The sequence below is a fragment of the Python bivittatus genome, unplaced genomic scaffold, assembly GCF_059951505.1.
Source record: "Python bivittatus isolate LINGU-HERP-01145 unplaced genomic scaffold, Pbiv_v1 ctg000020_np1212, whole genome shotgun sequence".
NCBI lineage: Eukaryota > Metazoa > Chordata > Lepidosauria > Squamata > Pythonidae > Python > Python bivittatus.
This window is the reverse complement of record NW_028277030.1, coordinates 22,594,408-22,613,457: the sequence shown is the minus strand read 5'-3', so window position 1 is coordinate 22,613,457 and position 19,050 is coordinate 22,594,408. Positions and strand designations below refer to the sequence as shown.

Here is a 19,050-nt window from a genome sequence, read left to right as displayed (position 1 = left end):
TAGAGAGAGATCCAAAGTTGGAATAAAGGGTAATTTCCTGACTGTAAGAGCTATTAAGAATGGAAAGCCTGCCACCTGGGATCATGGGTGCTCCATGACTGGTGGTTTGTCCCACGAACAAAGGTGGGACAGCCATTTGGGATGATTGGAGAATTCCTGCTCTTGGCAGGGGAATAGATTAGGAGACCTCCAAGGTCTTCAACTCCATGATTTTATGTCTAACTTCCATATTTAGGTAGGAGCGATGTTAAATTCACTTTATCATTAGGCAGAATGAGATGGATGGAGGTAGATATTGGGGAATGGTAGCCAAGCCCTTGTGTGCCATAGAAGACGTTTTTCCATGCTGGTGTTGAAATTGAATTAAACTACAAATCCAGTTGCCTTTTATAAATGGAAATGAGAAGGGGGCATTCTTTGTCCCTTCATTTTTGGCCCTGAAGTAGTGTAAACCACTGCTTTTCACCATTTAGGTAGCTGTAACCCAAGACTCAACCTCACTCTATTCCACATTTGTGTATGTTCTGTATATATGTTGCTTATGTGCTGATTCCATCATCAAAACTCTGAGCAGCTCACAGTGGTAACATAATACACAATAAAACATGAATTATACCAATCATATCTAGTAAATACCATAATTAAATCATAATCACATGAATGCACTGATTCAATTTACATGATTTCTCTGAAAAGGAAACATCAGGAAGAGGAATAATAATGTGCATTAGGTTTCTGGTTGATCAAATGCTCACTGTCAAGATCAAATTTGCCCTGGAAATGGTTTGCATTATGCAGATGAGAGACTGAGTTTGCTCTGTCACCATGCTATTTCAACACTGGAAGACTCAGTCCAGGTGGATATCCAATTGTTCACAATCCATTTACCATCAAACTATTATGTATTAACAATTGAAGTAAGATTTTGTATTGTTTATTGGTAGGTTTGTTTCTTTGTTAAAGTTCCTAACACAGATGTATCAGCTATGAGCCTAACGTTGGACCAATATATATTTTTTTAATTTAGTGGCCTTGAGTTGTTGCTTTATTTTAGCAGGGACTGTCAAATTAACAAGTTCAAAATCCATGCATCCTTTCTAGGTGCAGGAAAGAAAAATAATTACCCTTTTATTATCTCTGAATGTAATTGGAGTTTTTCAACTAAAGCTTAATTCAACTCCTGTTAAGGATGAGTAATCTAGGCAATTAATGATTGCTTATTTAACAACTGGCTATATTTTGGCTGCTTCTTTATTTGTGTGTGCATATGCATGTATTTAGCTGCTTCTCTGAGAGCGAACCTATAACATTTTAATTTCAGGAAGCAGGCCAATTTGAAGATAGCACATGACAAAATGTTGCCATAAATTATTGGAACCAAAAGTGTTTCTCTTCTGTCATGAACTAGAAGAAAAACAAATTAAGAGACATAGGCTTTCTGTATATCTCATTTCCTGCTGATGCAGCCTTTTAATTGGTAAGTTATTGACCTCTGAAAAATAGAAGTATGTAATAGAATACTGACAGACTGTAAATCAAAAGTGTGCTGCTTCAGTAGTAGGGACTGTAATTATGGGTACATAAATATTCTTCAGCTGTTCCTTTGCAAGAGCAGATGCAAGCAACCTGAAATCATTGTTATGTCATGGAATTATCTACTGAGAGGAGTGACATATCCTTGAATTTTGGCTGTTCTGACATTACATATTCTCCAAGTTATCAAAGGAAAATACTGTCTTCATTTGTTGTTTCCTTGATATTTGTGCATCATACAAAAAAAGAAAGCATGTTCCTTTTGTCAGAGCTCTTGTTTAAATTATACATGTTTATACCAATAAAAACTGGAATTCACACCTAAACGTAGGCAGGGTGTTGTCTTTCTTAAGCGTTCCCATTTTCTCCTAAGTCTTGGGCACTATTAAGGAGTGAGGGCTTTGAAGCTTGCAGCTTCCACCATCAGTCCAGATTCCTATTTCTCCCAGTGATATTGTTCTGCTGTTATGATCAGAGAAAAGGGCACCAAGACTGGATCTCCTCTGAGATCACACTCCAGTGGCAGATGGGGACTTTTGATCCACCATACAGCATGTGAGATATTACGTGCAGGGTTGCAGCAGCTTATTTATCAAATGATAAACTAGTGCTATTAAAAGTTGTCTTGACTTTTATGAAATATTGCTTCTGTCACCTTCCACTCTATAGAATCCAACTTCAGGTGCCTAAACTTTTCATTCAGCTTTTAATGAACTTGCTCATCTTAAAAGTTCACCACTAATGCTCAATAGCTAACTTGCTTTCATCTGGGTTTTCATTAAAAAAAAAAAAAAAGACTCCCAACCCTAATTTCTGTCACCATCATCAGGAGCTTATTCTCCTTGGCTCCAGTATATGCATGTCTGGATGTATTTCTACCAAGTTTATACCTAAAACACTAGCTTTATTAATGTAGTAGTTGTGCTGGGACTGCTATAGACTGCCAGAGAGTTGAGTTTAAATGTTCTTGTTTCCTCAGAGATTATGCTACCCGTAATTGTAATTGATTAATTAATTAATTTTAAGTGGTTATGTATTGCTCCATATCATGTATTCTGGGCAATTTACATATAAGAGAAACAGTGGAAGACACACATGGGAATGCCTATCTTCATTGATTGTGTAAAACAGAAACACTTATGTGAATTTTTATGTTTAATTTACCGAAAAATGAGCTCAAAAAATATCTACAGAATAGGAATGCAGAATATATTTGGAAATTATTTTAATTATCGTAACAATTTTCAGGATAATATATCTAATAATATTTTATGTAATAAACCATGTATTTATTTGTCCACACCACTTTTTAATTTATTTTTGCATTTTATTGTTTAGTTTTCTACACTTTTGCAGTTGTTTCACCTTCATGGAAAAATATAACATTGATTTATTTCTTTTAAAAATCTATTTCAATATTATAGAGAAAAAAAATGTAGGCTATATAAATATTGTTGTAAAAAGAAACTGTTCTTTTCCCATATAAAACAACAAACATAAGCAAAATCCTGGAGCAAATGGTGAAATATACAAATATTTCACCATTACTATGTAAGAAATGTGTTTCTATTAAACACTCAAGTGATAAAATAATTCAGTCAGCTCTTATACAAGGCTTCTGTTAGCTATGCTGTTGTAATCCAGTAGTTCATGTTGCAAAATTCTTTGCTACTTTTGGAGATCGTGCTATTGAAAGGCAAACTGAAAGGAAGAGTCCGAGCAGGGGAAAGGGGGCGAAAGGGCTAATAGCCCCATATATACTGTCGTTAACTGGCTCAAACATTTCCTTTTGTTATGGACCTCTCCCAGCCTTTTCCTAGAAGAGGTCATGCCTTGAATTGGCCTGAGAACCCTGTATGTAAAGTCTAAGCTATTTCAGAAGGTTTGGACTTCTGCCATCAATGCCCCACGGCTGATCAAAGAGATTTTAATATTTAGATAGTGCTTCAAGTGTAGCTAAAACCAATCCATGTATTTTATTTGGGTTACATGCCCATATTTTAAAATTTTAGACTAAACTGTGATATCTTTTCAGTGAAGAGCTTAAAAAGTGGCATTTGTATATTTATTTTATACAAATATTATTGAGTTACGATTTTCAGTGCAAAAGTAACCGCGACGTTTGCTGTTAAGTCAAGGCTATTAACGGTAGTTCTTTCCCACAAAAATTCATCACTACTTTCCCCACAATCTTTCCAAAAATGTTCTACTCCGCATTTAGAATATAAATTAAAAAAATTAAGATTATGCAAAGAAATATTGCAAAGCTCTGCAAAGAATAAATTAGGACAAACAAAAGTTTGTATCAAATCATTGTTTACACTTTTTTAAAAATGCCTCCTCTGGTTGGCTATTTTAAAGGCTGGATTCAGATCAGTTTAGCATTTTTGTAGGAGTGGATGAATTTAATTGTTTTTTGGGGGGAGCTTATCCTTCTTTATAACTATCTTCAATACTTCAGACTATGTATATTTCTACTCTTCATGCATAAAGACACTATCAGGATCCCATTTTTTAATCCTTCTTCCTTTCCCTTTGTAGTTCCTTCCTTGCTTTCCAAATCTGCATTAGGTGACTTGGAGAGCATCTGGAACAACTTTGGAGGATGCACCAAAAACTATTATGAGGGGAATTCTCCCCCTCCCAGTTCCTCCAGCAATAAGTACTTCCACTAATGGATGCAAGTTGTTGCTTTCACCCACATAATTTAATAGGCCACAGAACTGTGGCAGAGAGGGCAGAAGTTATAGTTGCTGATTTCTTGAGCTTGCACACAGTGCTTGCACACATTGCACATCCAAAACTGATACTCCGTGATGGGCCTTCCTGTAGCAACACATGTTGGAAGCTTCCCTTCTCCCCTATTAAACACAAGGAAGAAAATTAGTATCACAAGATGTCAATGGTATAGAACTATATTAGCCATTCATTCAAACCTAGGATTACAAGTGTGGATTACAAACATTTCATCAGTGTACAACAGATCTAACTGGTATAAAAAAGAAGCCTGAATTGCAATGCATAGGACAATTATTTTTAAAATTAAAAATGCAGTGTACAGGTGATCCTCATTTAGCAACCATAATTGGGACCGGCAACTCAGTGAAGCAGTCACTAAGTGAAACTGCGACTGTGCTTATGATCTTATTTCAGCTTTCCTTTGCTTTACAGACCTGCGAAAGTCATAAATACGAGGATTGGTCACAAAGTTACTTTTTCATCACCACTGTAACTGTGAATGGTCACTGAACAAGGACTACCTATATAAAGAACAATATTCAACACTGTACAAGAAGGCTTTCTGTTAATGCAAAGAGAATCCTGTCCTCTCCTTCTCCCATGTTTTTCTCCCTTAATCAAAACAGATTTCGGGGACAGACAGAACTGAAGGGTAAAAGAGAATCTGTACCACCTGCAATATTTATTCTGCTGCTAAACACGCACCACTGATTTCCACCAAAATCAGGATATTGTATTGCAATTACAAGAAAGACTAAGCTTACTCTTCAAGAAGACCATCCAACTCTGATTTTTTGCTATCTTTAGGATAGTGTTTTGTGAATATCTGCAGGGCAAGTTCTTCATATTGCTGCTTCTGGTCTGGACCAAGATTTTCTAAAGATTCCAGTTTAACGAAAGCTTTTGAACAGGTACCAAATGCTCTGTTAGCACATGCACAGAGAGCCAATAGGGAATAGATTTCTACTGCAGGAATAATGTCTTCGTAATCCCTCAAGTGAAGAGCTGTTAAAGTAGAAAGCAACAGATTCACAACATACCCATCTATTAAATTAAATAAGCAGTTTAATTATATAAGTACAAGTATGTTAATGTATTAAAATCATTGGCTGACACCCAATTATTGTGATCCACAGTATGAAGTGGTTTAATACAAGCAATAGGAAACTTCTACATACAGGAGAACTCTAATATCTATACTACATCTGAAAACTGGAAGAAATGCAGTTCAACATCTAGAATACAATAGTTGACCACTTAAGTGGTCAATATCCATAAATGATTCAAGCTAAGAGTTTTAGATCTTTAGCAATTTCAGTGGGGTTTCTTTTGTGGAAAGAATTTTCCCAGACTTCAAGAATATAATAGGGAAATTGAAAATATTTGGTTAAGCACTGGACATGTAATGCAAAAATTGCACCATGAAACTTTGGAACAGAGTGAATCATGATTCCAAAGTGAAAAAAGGCAGTATTTCACAAGGAGTTATCATACCTGTTTTCATTGCTGTATCCACATAACCTTCATACAACTGCCTTTGGGCAAGAATAAAAAAATGGTAAGCCTCAGCCCCTCTCCATGCATTATCGATTAGGCGACTGTCCGTGGAAAGAACATCTTCTTCTAGCAAGCCAGCTAATGCTGAAGTAGCCTGGAAGAAAAGATGTAATAAAAGAAAGTAAACAAGTGATAGCGTGCCTATTTTCTGCATTAACTTAGCATGAATTTCATGCATTGTAAAAACGCAGTTCATGACACATAACAACGTAACTTGTACAGCAGCAAAGTATAAACAATAAGAAAAGCTTTTGAAGGGAAGTAAATTAAAGCCCATGCTTATTTTTTGAATTACATGTGCATCATAAAACAAAACACATTTAATTGGATAATGGTCTGATGCACAGATCTCATCCACTTCAGAAGGGGGAGGCCACATTGTATACAATCAAGTGCCAATAAAAGGAATCAAGAAGGTGTTTCACCCAAAGTTTTCCTCCTACTAGTTAGGACTGTTCTTAAGAGAGGAGCGTCACTGGAAATTCTGTGATTCCTCCCCCCCCCCCCGGTGGGAGATGTAAACAAAGGAAAACTGTGAGAGTAGCAGCAGTGGCTTCTACAGGATGGTGAGTGTGGAGCGAGTGTTTTGCATGTGCATCAACTGTCACAAGCATGCAAAAGAGGGGCAGGGCCTGGCCCACAATGCTGCATCCACCACCTTGCAGATATTGACATCTCCCCTCATACATGCTCATGGTGAGGAATCTATCCTATTTTGACATATGACTTTGACTGGATACATTTGTAAAACCATTTTCAACAGGGTGTTCTAAATATTTTTGGATAATATTGATAGGAAATATGAGTTGTCCTATCATTGAAATACTTCACAACTCCATCCTGATAGGTATTCCTTGCAGTCACACTAGTAGGTGATCAAACCTTTCAAAACTTTACCTCAGAAGTCTTTCCTTTGACTTTTCCTCTCTGTGCATTTTTCATTTGTTCATGATATTGTTCAACAAGCAAAGCCGACATAACATATAGCTTTTTAACCCGTAAAGGCTTGGTTCTCTTTTTAGCCTCTTCATCTGCAATCTTTAGAAGATAAGCATTATGAATTAGATTTATTTTTTAATTACAATGCCATATACAAAAATAAGATTATAAAAGCATTTTGAACAATATACAGATTTGTATCCTACTTAGACATTTGTGAAAGACTGACAACACTCCACACTGCTTTCTTGAGGAGTGGGGGGATTTTCTCCCATGCCTGGAAACAAAGGATTTCTTAATATAAGTCTTTTTTGCGTTCTTATTAAGTTGAATATAACCCATAACAAACACTGTTGCAGAATGAAAAAAATAGGCATAATATGGATCCCTTTGGAGGGAGGGAGGACATATGTACAGTTTTTATTGTAGTTGGAACAAAATGCTAATTTGCATGTGAAAGGTAAATTTAATCAATTTTAATATCACAAGTATACAATGTTATCTTCATAAGCTTCCATCCAGAGAACTATGTGTCAAAAACCATACACGTGGTTAGTCTTCATGCTTGTGGCCTTGAGTTTCAGAAGAATGTAGAGAAAAACAAGCTGTAGAAGCAGCTTCTAGGTCAGTACAATACAGCTACTGCTGAACGAACAGATAAATGCTAATTATGTGCTCCAAAACTCCTCTATGCATATAAAGGCTTCAGTAGATAAAATACATAGTACACTAAGAGAAAAGTGTATATTTATTCCCAGAAATAGAAGCATCAATGGGCAAAATGAAAGATGTAGCATGGATAAAAGTGATCAACTTCTTAAATAGTTAGCATTAAGCTACGCCCAGTATTATACCAGTGGACTTTTGTATCCACCAAAATATGCCCCAAATCTTCTGCAGAAGGAGAAGAATCTATTCCAGTGGTAGATACTGATGGAACATCACTGCTTTTACCTCCCACCCAATCTCTCTTTTTTTTTCAGATATCCCATAATAACAGTACCTTGAACATGAGTTTTGCAGCATCAAAGAAATAATTGGCTTTACGATATAGTTCAACAGCATCAAGGGGTTTATTCTTTTCCAACAACTGAGATGCATATCTAGCTAGAAGAGAACCAATCTCTTTCATGTTGTGTTCCTTAGCTAGTTCAACAGCTTTACTCCACTAGAAGAAAAAGCAACAACCATTAATCAATGCAAATCCAAATATTTAACAAGGAGCCAGTCTTAAATAAATGTACTCTCTTATCAAAGGAAATAATCTAGGAGGCTTTAAGATTACTAGGTCACTAGTACATCTTATTTTGTAGTGATATATAGGGACTGTAGCCTTGTGGAATAGTTCCCACTGATACTGTGGTGGGAAACTAGGGCTAAATAAACATGCTGTCCTGTAAGACTTAAAGTTACCATTACATCCTTTTACAAGGCTTCTGCAGATAACTATATGTCATGGAGCTACAAGAGATTTACAAAACGGTATTTTTAATTGAAAAGCCTGCCTTTCTTTTGTGACAGGGTGACAGCTTAAGTAGCATAATTCACTATTGCATCAACGCAGCTGGATTTTTTTATCTAAAAAAACAAAAATAGCAATTGAGGTCACTGAGAGATGGATGACTGTGAGAAAGAAAGTTTGGAGTCCTTGGTGCTCCCTGAGCTTGGTTGTTACAACCAAGCTCAGGGAGCACCAAGGACTCCACAGTACCTGAGGTACGTATATTCTCTTCTATTAAAAGAAAGTTTATTGTACGTTTGTTGGTTTATAGAAAACATGAGATAAAGAGAATAGGTTTGAATTACAGAATGTTTTGTGTGAATATAGACTTGAAGTTGGTTGCTGAAAGGTAAGAGTGGTACATTATAAAATTAAATCATGTGGAAAATGAATAGAAAGCCTAGGGAATGGTTCAACACTGAGCAGAAAGTAAGACAAGTATGTGTGATGTTCCTCCAGTAGTTAAATGTATTTATGTATAAATGTTAAGGAACAATTACAATATTAGATATGTGTTTGTCAGGAACATGAATGTAAATATTGAATGCAAATAATCCCATGTTGTTAGCCAAATGTTAGACTGATGGTATGATGCAACAAGGAATATGGATCTGAAAATTAATGTATCAGACCGTAGTAAGTTGAGTTTGACAGGAAAAGGAACAATTATAACAATTATAAAAGGCAAAAAATAGAGTATAGGTACTCCTCAGCTTACAATGGCAATTGGTACCAGAATTGCTGTCACTAAACGATGCGGTTGTAAAGTGCGATGTCATGTGACTATGTCTTAGCCGTGGCAGTTCCAGCAGCTCTGGTTGCCATCATTAAGCAAGGACCTCACATGACCGTGACTTCTGACTTCCTGCTGGTTTCCCCATTGACTTTGCTTGTGGGAAGCTGGCAGGGAACACTGGAAATCGGCACCCGGCTTGCAATCATGTGACTGTAGGGATGCTGTGATGGCCAGAACTCTAAGGACTGGCTGTAAGTCCCCCTTGTTCAGTGCCATCATAACTTTGAATGGTCGCTGAACGAATGGACGTAACCCAAGGATCACCTGTACATGGATCAATTCGTGCACCTTAGCAGAATGTTTACTAAATGCTGGTAGAAAGACAGTGTACTTTTGTAAGGAATGAATGTTTATCAGAAGGAGCGGGAAAGGCTGTATATAAGAACCTGTTTCTGTCCACTTTTTATGTGAAAATCAGAGTTAAGGATGTTAGGAAAAACACAACAGTAAGATGAATGCAGTGACTGTGGGGTACTTCACAAGTGTGCACAATAAAACAAGAAGAGAATAGTGGGTGTGATAAACTCAAGGAACAATAGATACAGAGTGAAAGAGAGTATCTACTGTGTGTGTGAGTGAGTGACCAGTACAAAAGAAATACATTAAAGTGGTCTAGGCATATCAATCGTCATTCATAGAGAGAATGAATGAGGATTGAGTTGCAAAATAAATATACAGAGGAGAGAATGAGTTCAAAGGAATTGGAAAACCAATAAAGTTGTGGTTGGATGGAATAGTTGAGATCCTCAAAAAGAGAGAGATAAGTTGCTTGAAGAAAAGAAGTTTAACAATAAAAAAATGCCCATGAGAATCAATATATACTTGTGTTGCAACTGCATTAATCTCTTTCCTAACTAACAACATAATTCCAGCTCCAATTGAAGTCTCCATTATTTTGTATCTGTCTATTTGTCTACCAGTCTATTACTTGCTTCAGTATACTGTACTTTTGAAGAGAATATTTTTTGCCTCTTAGGGTAGCAGGGACATGTTTGATACAACCATTAAAATGGGTATGGCCAAAATTTTACCTGTTTTGTAGTTTAGGGAGGTGAGAGTTTTTAAGGGGTCAAATTGGTTCTTTAAACTTTTTGTCCCTTAGCATCCCCCACCAAATGGGGAAAAAAAGCCCAAGTTTGGGGTTATTTAGACAGCAAAACAGGTGCTTTAAACCTCTGTGAGGTTCAGGCACCCATTTTTCCTTTATATTCTTCCAACCTCCACAAAAGTGAGTTGATCCAATATTTTGTCCCCACTGAGGACACTTGAGACTGCAGATGGGATGGGGGCAGGGGGTTATATATGATCCATGGATTACCCTCCCCTAGTTTATCTGCAGTATCTCTTCTTCCCCAACAAACACCATATTTTAAATGAGGAGCCAAACTAAGTGAGACAGGAGATGTCTAGGTTGGATCTCCTTTATGTTTCTAAAATTAGTTGTGCAATTGAATGGAGGCATGGAGGAAGAGGGCTGACTTTTTTCCAGGGTTCATTGTCTTAGAATCTGTGTATTCCCCTGAAAAGTAGCTTCAGTGTGTATTTGACATTTGGGGACTGGCACATGAAAAATGAGTAAGTTTCTCAAACTGGCCCTGATCCAAACTATGCTTCACAGTCATGCTACCTCCTTTTAGACATTGGGAGATCTGATTATACATTTATCATGTCATTTCTGGATTGGCCATTAGAGATACAAAACATGAAGACACACAAATCCCTAGGTTGCTACATTCTATTATATATTCAGTCTCTTAGCTGCCATATGAAGCTGGAGGGGGAAGTTATATTGAAATCAACCATTACTCTAATTTCAAATCTCAATTTAACTCATCTCTGCACATTCCATAATTTTGAATAACTTCCTCCTGCATAAGTACTTTTTAATTTTTCCAATTCTTAAGAGTTACAATTCTAACCAATATCAGTTACAGTATCAATTACAATTCTAACCAAGTTACAGTTCTAACCAGATTTCACTAGATGTTATACAATTTTTAACTATATATCTCAAATTTATACTTTATTCCAGCGCTTGCATAATTTTGAGTTCACCCTTTTCATTCAATATCCCAAAATATCTGGCTGTTCATTCCTTTTTTCTATATTATTGGATAAGAGAAAGCAGTAATAAGTGTCCTTTTGAACATTCTGCTTTTGGAAGCTTCTGTCAGTTCCATCATTGTTGTATTCCCCTAATTTTCTCTTTAAACATCTGCAATAGTTTCTTTCAATATTGTTTTACTTCTTCTTTTTGTACATTCTCTTAGTACGATTTTCCATTATAATCTTGTATAATCTTTTTCTCACCCTCAGTGCCAAGAACAAATCTGTCTCTCTTCATTTATCAGTTGATTAACCCTTTTAATTCTCAGTTTATAGGCCTCACAATAATTCCGTTTAATGTTTCTAATTTCTTGTACTATTTCTTCCTTTTCCAATGATCCCGTTTTATGTTTAATTAAGTCCATTTTAGCTTTAATATCTTTTTTTTTTTTTTTTTTTTTTGAGAATTTCTGCAGCTCTTCTTCCAATTTTTTATAGTCATCCTCAATAGTTTAAAGATCTTTTTCTGCATTGTGTTTCTCGTATAGTCTATTATCTTGATAAACCTTCATTGAGTCAAAGGATTCTTTATCTTTGTTCTTGCCAAAAATAAGAAAAAAAGAAGCAAAAGGAGAGAAAAAAAAAGAAGGAAAAATAAAAAGAAAAGGAAAAGAAGGAAAAGGCTAAGCCTCTTTTAAAAAAAGATCCATCTGGGTGGGGAATAGAGAGCAAAGCAGAGCTTCTAGCAGAAAAAAGAGCTACTGCCACTAATCAAGGCTCTTGTGACTGGCTCAAACTTTCCATCTTAATGTTTTCAAAGTCGCTTTCAACTCCACTTTCTTGTTTATACTTACGGATGGCACCTGTATAAACATGCACATCCCACTATCTTTTAGAAAGCACAGGGTCTTTGAGCGTGCGTCACAATGAAAAAAAGCACTAAGTCGCGCCTCTAAATGGCAGTGCAACTTTCTTTCATTTACTTTCTCTTAACTCCACTTTCCCCATTTCAAAGTCAAAAAGATATAAATTTCTTATAACAATAAAAAAATCTTAGTAAAAAAAAAGGCTTAAAATAAAGAGTTATTGAGTATTAAAAAGAGAAAGCCAATCCAGTTAAAAATATATTTTTTTTAAAAGAAAAACATCTTGTCAATTCCACTAAAAAGGGAAAGTTGAAAAGAAAAATTTTCTCCCCCTTCTTTTTTTTAATAGGGTTCAATCTCGCCGCTTAATCCACTTTTCTTCACTTTTAAAAATCTCTTTAAGTTACTTAAGGTGTTCTCTAAGAATAGTTGAATAGTAAAAGTCCATCTCACCCAGTTGACACCCTTCTCTTCCATCTTCCTTTGGAGCTGTCCCGGCTTTCGCAGCCATTTTTGGCTGCCTCTCCTCCGCCGGCTTCAAGAGCTTCTCCCCGGATCGATCTGGGACTTGCGGCGTCCCTGAGATCCGCGGGACGCGCCCTTTGCGTTCGCCATCTCTACGGGACGGCTTAGGTCCATCGGGACCGTCCGGGAGAGGAGATATCGGCTGCCATCCTGGGAGCCCAGGATCGCCCGCCGTATCGCCGCGACGCCAGCTCCGCAGATAAGAAGATAAGCAATTTTATATGACACGGGATTTGTTTTTATTAATGATTAGATGAGAAAATATAGTAATGTAATAGATTAGGAAATTTTATAATAGAAATTTGATATTAATTATTATATATATACACATATAATAGATAGATGGAGATGTATTACTAATCCTATTGAAAGTTAAAATTTTTTGTAATATATGATTTTATAGATTAGCTATGAATGATTAATAATTGTTAATTGATAAGTATACAAGTATATTTTGAATAGATGATATGAGAATTTAAGATTATGAAAGGGGCACCAACGAGTTTAACTGGTTGACACACGGTATAAAATGGAAGATGCTTTTTTATGCCTTTTTATGTTTTTGTTTGTTCATGTTTGTCTTGTGTTTGTTGTAAAAATAAAAAAAACATTATAAAAAAAAAAAAAAGAAATCAACCATTAAATTAATACTGAACAAGCTCCCCCAAACAATGTCACCTACATCATGCTTATATTTTTACCTGGTTGAGATTAACACAGACATCTACTGCATCCTTTGGTCTGTTACATTTCAGAAAGGCAGCTACAGCTTGTTCACACATTCCCACAGTAACAAACTTATGGCTTATGTCCTAAAAGATATGGAAAAGTATCAGTAAATCCTAGAACAGTAGCAGCGTACAGTAGCAAAACTCCTTAATTTCTAACAACTTGACTGTGGCATGTGCTGACAAAGAGCCTCATTTGGCACATGATGAATATAAAACATGATATACTGGTAACCAAGGTTAATCAGGGAAATTATTATTACCATCTTTTCCAGTGTTTTATTGTTCATACTTTTGATATATACAGTATAAAGTTTAAAAAGTACATCAAGTTACATAAACATATCAAGTTATATAAAGTGCTAACCTATGATATGCTGCTTTTGCTTTATAGTATACATAGAGTCATTTCACAATCACAGCCCCTTTGGGTATTCAGTCTTAAAAATACGTTAAGATTACGCCTGAGGTTAGTTTTGTCCTAAAGATCATATATGATAAAAAAATATTGTTTTTAAAGTTTATTGGATGATATGTTTTTTTTTTTTACTAGATTTTCCTTTCAACATGAAGAACAACCTGGTTTTTAAATTTTCCATTTATGTCTTCAGTATTGTTACCCTCAGTAGAATCAGACCACTGGTAGTGGAAGTGAGATTTTTTTTAGAAAAACTTGCTCAAATCAGCAAAATACAGAATAAAATGATATACACATATACCCAGAAGCAAATATCCCAGAACTCAATCAACATCCTTCAATATAAGCATCTTACAGTGACTAATCCCAATAAGCAGCTTTTTTAACTCACTGGAAGCAACTTGTTATTTTCTGGAAGTGAGTTAGCCAAATTTTCTAATGCTTGATAGTCTTCCAGCATATAATAACACTCAGCCAAACGTTCATGGTTTCTGCCTTGTACAAAATAGGGAACTGCATTCGCCCTACAAAGGAGAAAAACAATTGTAAATCCCTGATGATTTGTGAATATTGTTACCTTGTTATGTATACTCAGGGTATAATCAAGTAAAGGCATGATTTCTGAAAAAAATGTCATTACTTATAATTCTGTATTGTCAATGCTTTAAGCGAACTGATTTTGCACTAGAGACATTTTATGCTTCAGTTATCACAAAAGAATAATTCTCTATTTTCCTGCAATTAATTACTTTAATTAAAATTACAATCAGAGAAATACATGTATTGTTCCATTTTCATCCTTTGCATCACAAAATGCAAAGATGCTCCTATCTGAGTAAGTTGCAAACATAATTGGTTACAGTTGCAAGTTACAAGCATACCATTTCTGTCTATCTGCAAAGTACTCTCCAATTTCATTGTGTGCTTGTTCAAGAAGGTTATCATCTCCATGGCCTGAGCCTGTTTGCAACAGCTGCACTACTCGAAACCCGTTTCCTAGTTTCATTCGTAGGTCAACTGCAAGATCTCTGTAAATATGACAAATATGCAACTTTAGCAAACAAAAACAACGCTATTTACGCTTTGCTAGGTAGCAAAAGAACAGAGTAGTGATTCAAATCCCATCTCAACATGGTCTTGGGCAAGTGATTTCCTCGGTCTTGGCACCATTTGCAATAATACTGGCCTGCTTTACATAGGCCAGTTTTAAAAATTATTGGATTATGGTTACAAGTGCTCTGAACTTTCTAAAGCTATGTCATTCATGTATATATATGTAACAGCTATTGCTATACAAAATATTCAGTTTTAAAGAATGAAGATGATGATCAATGGGCGCAAATTACAAAAATGAAAAATGAAAAAAAAAGAAAAAATGTGGAGCTGTTGCGCCATAAGCTCCTCCTGTTCTGTACATGAATCATGATGTCACACACATGTACAAAAGGGGCAGACCCTGCAGTGGAACAACATAATGCTGCTTTTGTTACTGAGATGTATCTGGACACCTCTGAAAATAACTTTATGTCAAACAAAAATTTGAATACTATAAACTTAAATTAGTTAGTTTGACATATCTCAAATCCTCCTCCATGCTTCATGCTCTTATTTGTCTTTCTAAGGAGTCCAGTTTAGGAAATGCAATTTATGTTTGTGTGCACACACACTTTTAAATTAATTAGTTTAAAATGAACATGCCTTCCTACCATCAAATGCTTTTGATTTTTCTTTGTAATTTAAATTTATCTAGTGCAATTACCTTCTATCCATGTCCAAATACATTCTTTCAGCTTCTTCAAATTTTCCAAAATAAACTGCCACTTCAGCTTGCCTAAGTGATTCACTCTGGAGATTGCGAAGGCGCTTTACAAACTTAATACCTTGATAATTTTTATAACGTACAAAAGCTTGCTCAGCAGTGTGAAGATCAAGTTTTTGGAGAGCTGTTTCAGCCAGTAGACGCCTGTATAAAGTACATGTATTTTATGTCTACATAGATATCATCTTTATTAGGAATAATATATAAATTGGTTCTGTTACAGAATATACGGAAATCAGACTTAAGTCAGATACAATTTCAAAGGCTCATAAGTATTTCCTGGTTCAATACTGTTATCATGAATAGGCTATAGAAGAGGAATGTGTAGAGCTTTGATCTGGAAGCAATTTGATCAACTGACTCCTTCATCTCAAATCTTTAAATTGATTCAATGTGGCAAAATGATTTAATTACTTTGAAAGTGATTCAGCATGCACACACACCTTTCAATCAACTATTTGAACTGACAGCTCAAATCACATTTAGCCATATTCGCACATCCCTACTGTAGAATCCTTGCCATTCCTTCATTAGGAGATTCTCCAAAATCTTATCACAGTATTCCATGAAAAGCTTCAATGTAATATTTCTAACTTTTTTAGTTGAGGTCTGCCTCTAGAGATATTAAAGCTAACTGACAAACCTGAAAAAAGAGTGGCTGCTTTAATGAGTAATTAAGAAGTGTTGTTTGAAGCATGTACAGTCCTACTAAGTTTATCCTTCAAAGTCACAAAACTGTAAGAAAGGGATGTTCTAGTCCCAGTTTTCACCTCTGAACTTGGTACCCTTTCTTTTGTTTATTCTCTTTTTCTTTTTAACTAGGATAATTGAACTTACTGGGGGGGGGGGGGGACTGCCTGTCTATTATAGAAGCAAGAAATGACTTTCAATGGTTTAGGAGGAACAAATCACCCTCAGCCTTTTTCCATAATATCTCTATGTCCAATGTTCTCTGCTAGTAATATGTATTATATTAACAATAAGAATTACTACAAACTACCATTATGAATCGTTATACTGATAATACATATAAGCTGTAGAAAAAAATGGAAATAGATTTTTACCAAAGTCTTGGATGTGAATTTTCTTCAATGAACTGGGAAGATTCTGTAATCCCTGCTTCTTTAACAATTGCCTGAGCATCTCGTAATGATCTAATATCAAAATGAATTATGTAGTCCTTATTAGGGTGTTCAGGATTCTATTTAATGGAGAAAAAAAATCTCTTACTCATTTCCAATCACGCTATTATTTTGCACATGGCATTTTCTTTGATTAAAAGAATCTTTTACTTACCTTTAATATTTCATCCAATAAGACAGATTTAATTTCTAAATCTTCAAAGTTGCAAATGTATCCAGAAGTTTGAATGGGCTCCTTGGAATACATAAAGGCAATTAATGGTAAAAGAGGGATGGAAAAACTTAAATGCATTTTGGAAGTGCTACACAAAAAGTATCTTAGAATCCTGCTTAAAAGGCTTTTACCCATACTACTATACAGGTGAAACTCGAAAAATTAGAATATCATGCAAATGTTCATTTATGTCAGTATGGCAACTCAAAATGTGAAACCAATATATGAGATAGACGCATTACATGCAAAGCAAGATATGTCAAGCCTTACTTTGGTATAATTGTGATGATTATGGCGTACAGCTTATGAAAACCCCAAATTCACAATCTCAGAAAATTAGAATAGTGTGAAAAGGTTCAATATTCTAGGCTCAAAGTGTCCCACTCTAATCAGCTAATGGATCCATAACACCTGCAAAAGGTTCCTGAGCCTTTAAATGGTCTCTCAGGCTGGTTCAGTAGGAATCACAAGCATGGGAAAGACTGCTGACCTGACAGTTGTGCAGAAAACCATCACTGACCCCCTCCATAAGGAGGGAAAGCCCCAAAAGGTAATTGCAAAAGAAGTTGGATGTTCCCAAAGTGCTGTATCAAAGCACATCAATAGAAGGTTATGTGGAAGGGAAAAGTGTGGAAGAAAAAGGTGCACAAGCAGCAGGGATGACCGCAGCCTGGAGAGGATTGTCAGGAAAAGGCCATTCAAAAGTGTTGGGGACTTTCACAAGGAGTGGACTGAGGCTGGAGTTAGTGCATCAAGAGCCACCACACACAGACGGATCCTGGACATGGGCTTCAAATGTCGTATTCCTCTTGTCAAGCCACTCCTGAACACAAACAACGTCAGAAGCGTCTTACCTGGGCTACAGAAAAAAAGAACTGGTCTGTTGCCCAGTGGTCCAAAGTCCTCTTTTCTGATGAGAGCAACGTTTGCATCTCATTTGGGAACCAAGGACCCAGAGTCTGGAGGAAGAATGGAGAGGCACACAATGCATGATGCTTGAAGTCCAGTGTGAAGTTTCCACAGTCTGTGTTGATTTGGGGAGCCATGTCATCTGCTGGTTTTGGTCCACTGTGCTTCATTAAGTCCAGGGTCAACGCAGCCGTCTACCAGGAAATATTGGAGCACTTCATGTTTCCTTCCGCAGACGAGCTTTATGGAGATGCTGACTTCATTTTCCAGCAGGACATGGCACCTGCCCACACTGCCAAAAGTACCAAAACCTGGTTCAATGACCATGGGATTACTGTGCTTGATTGGCCAGCAAACTCGCCTGACCTGAACCCCATAGAGAATCTATGGGGCATTGCCAAGAGAAAGATGAGGGACATGAGACCAAACAATGCAGCGGAGCTGAAGGCCGCTATTGAAGCATCCTGGTCTTCCATAACACCTCAGCAGTGCCACAGGCTGATAGCATCCATGCCACGCCGCATTGCGGCAGTCATTGCTGCAAAAGGGGCCCAAACCAAGTACTGAGTACATATGCATGCTTATACTTTGCAGAGGTCCGATATTGTTCTATTTCCAATCCTTGTGTTATTGATGTCATGTAATATTCTAATTTTCTGAGATTGTGAATTTGGGGTTTTCATAAGCTATACGCCATAATCATCACAATTATACCAAAGTAAGGCTTGACATATCTCGCTTTGCATGTAATGCGTCTATCTCATATATTGGTTTCACCTTTTGAGTTGCCTTACTGACATAAATGAACATTTGCACGATATTCTAATTTTTCGAGTTTCACCTGTAGTTTCTACATCTGCGATTAGAGCGCTCAAGGGGTTGAACGTTATCTGTATAAAGGAAGAAAAATAAATAATTTGAAGCTTTTTTAGTTTAAAAATTAGTGATTAAGGAAGACCTGTGTAATTAGAAAATACTAGTCAAAAAGATATGATAGTAATTGTTACGAATGGTTATCAAAGACTGCTTTAAGGACTGTTCAGACAAATGGAGGGTATTCAATCGGTGATAGACAAAAGCTGTGAAAACAAGTTAATTTTTTATTATCAGATGGTTAGGATAAAAAACAGAGATATCACCTTCATACCCTACTTGTGACCTTCTGAAATAATAGGCCTATCTTTTTTAGTGACACAATGCTGAACCAAATGTTACTATTATCCAGTATTTTTATGTTCTTTCCACTCCAAAATTCAATTCATTTATTTTATAAATGGTCAGATGGAAGGCAAGGGAGGGGTAGTGCTGGCAAAAATCA

General features: G+C 36.2%; 1 protein-coding gene across 2 annotated transcripts in view; it reads right to left on the bottom strand.

Moving 5' to 3' along the window:
• Positions 1-2,644: 2,644 nt before the first annotated feature.
• WDR35 (WD repeat domain 35) overlaps positions 2,645-19,050 on the bottom strand; it is a 38,252-nt gene continuing 21,846 nt past the window's right edge. For both annotated transcript variants that reach the window (XM_007421681.4, XM_088135797.1), the window contains 11 exons: positions 16,764-16,844; positions 16,532-16,668; positions 15,408-15,611; positions 14,530-14,676; positions 14,040-14,172; positions 13,204-13,314; positions 7,772-7,936; positions 6,727-6,867; positions 5,767-5,923; positions 5,037-5,277; positions 2,645-4,394 (listed from right to left, as the gene is read on the bottom strand). In XM_007421681.4, coding sequence (XP_007421743.1) covers positions 4,241-4,394; positions 5,037-5,277; positions 5,767-5,923; positions 6,727-6,867; positions 7,772-7,936; positions 13,204-13,314; positions 14,040-14,172; positions 14,530-14,676; positions 15,408-15,611; positions 16,532-16,668; positions 16,764-16,844 — 1,671 coding nt within the window. In that variant the 3' untranslated portion in view covers positions 2,645-4,240. The remainder of the gene's footprint in view (positions 4,395-5,036; positions 5,278-5,766; positions 5,924-6,726; positions 6,868-7,771; positions 7,937-13,203; positions 13,315-14,039; positions 14,173-14,529; positions 14,677-15,407; positions 15,612-16,531; positions 16,669-16,763; positions 16,845-19,050) is intronic.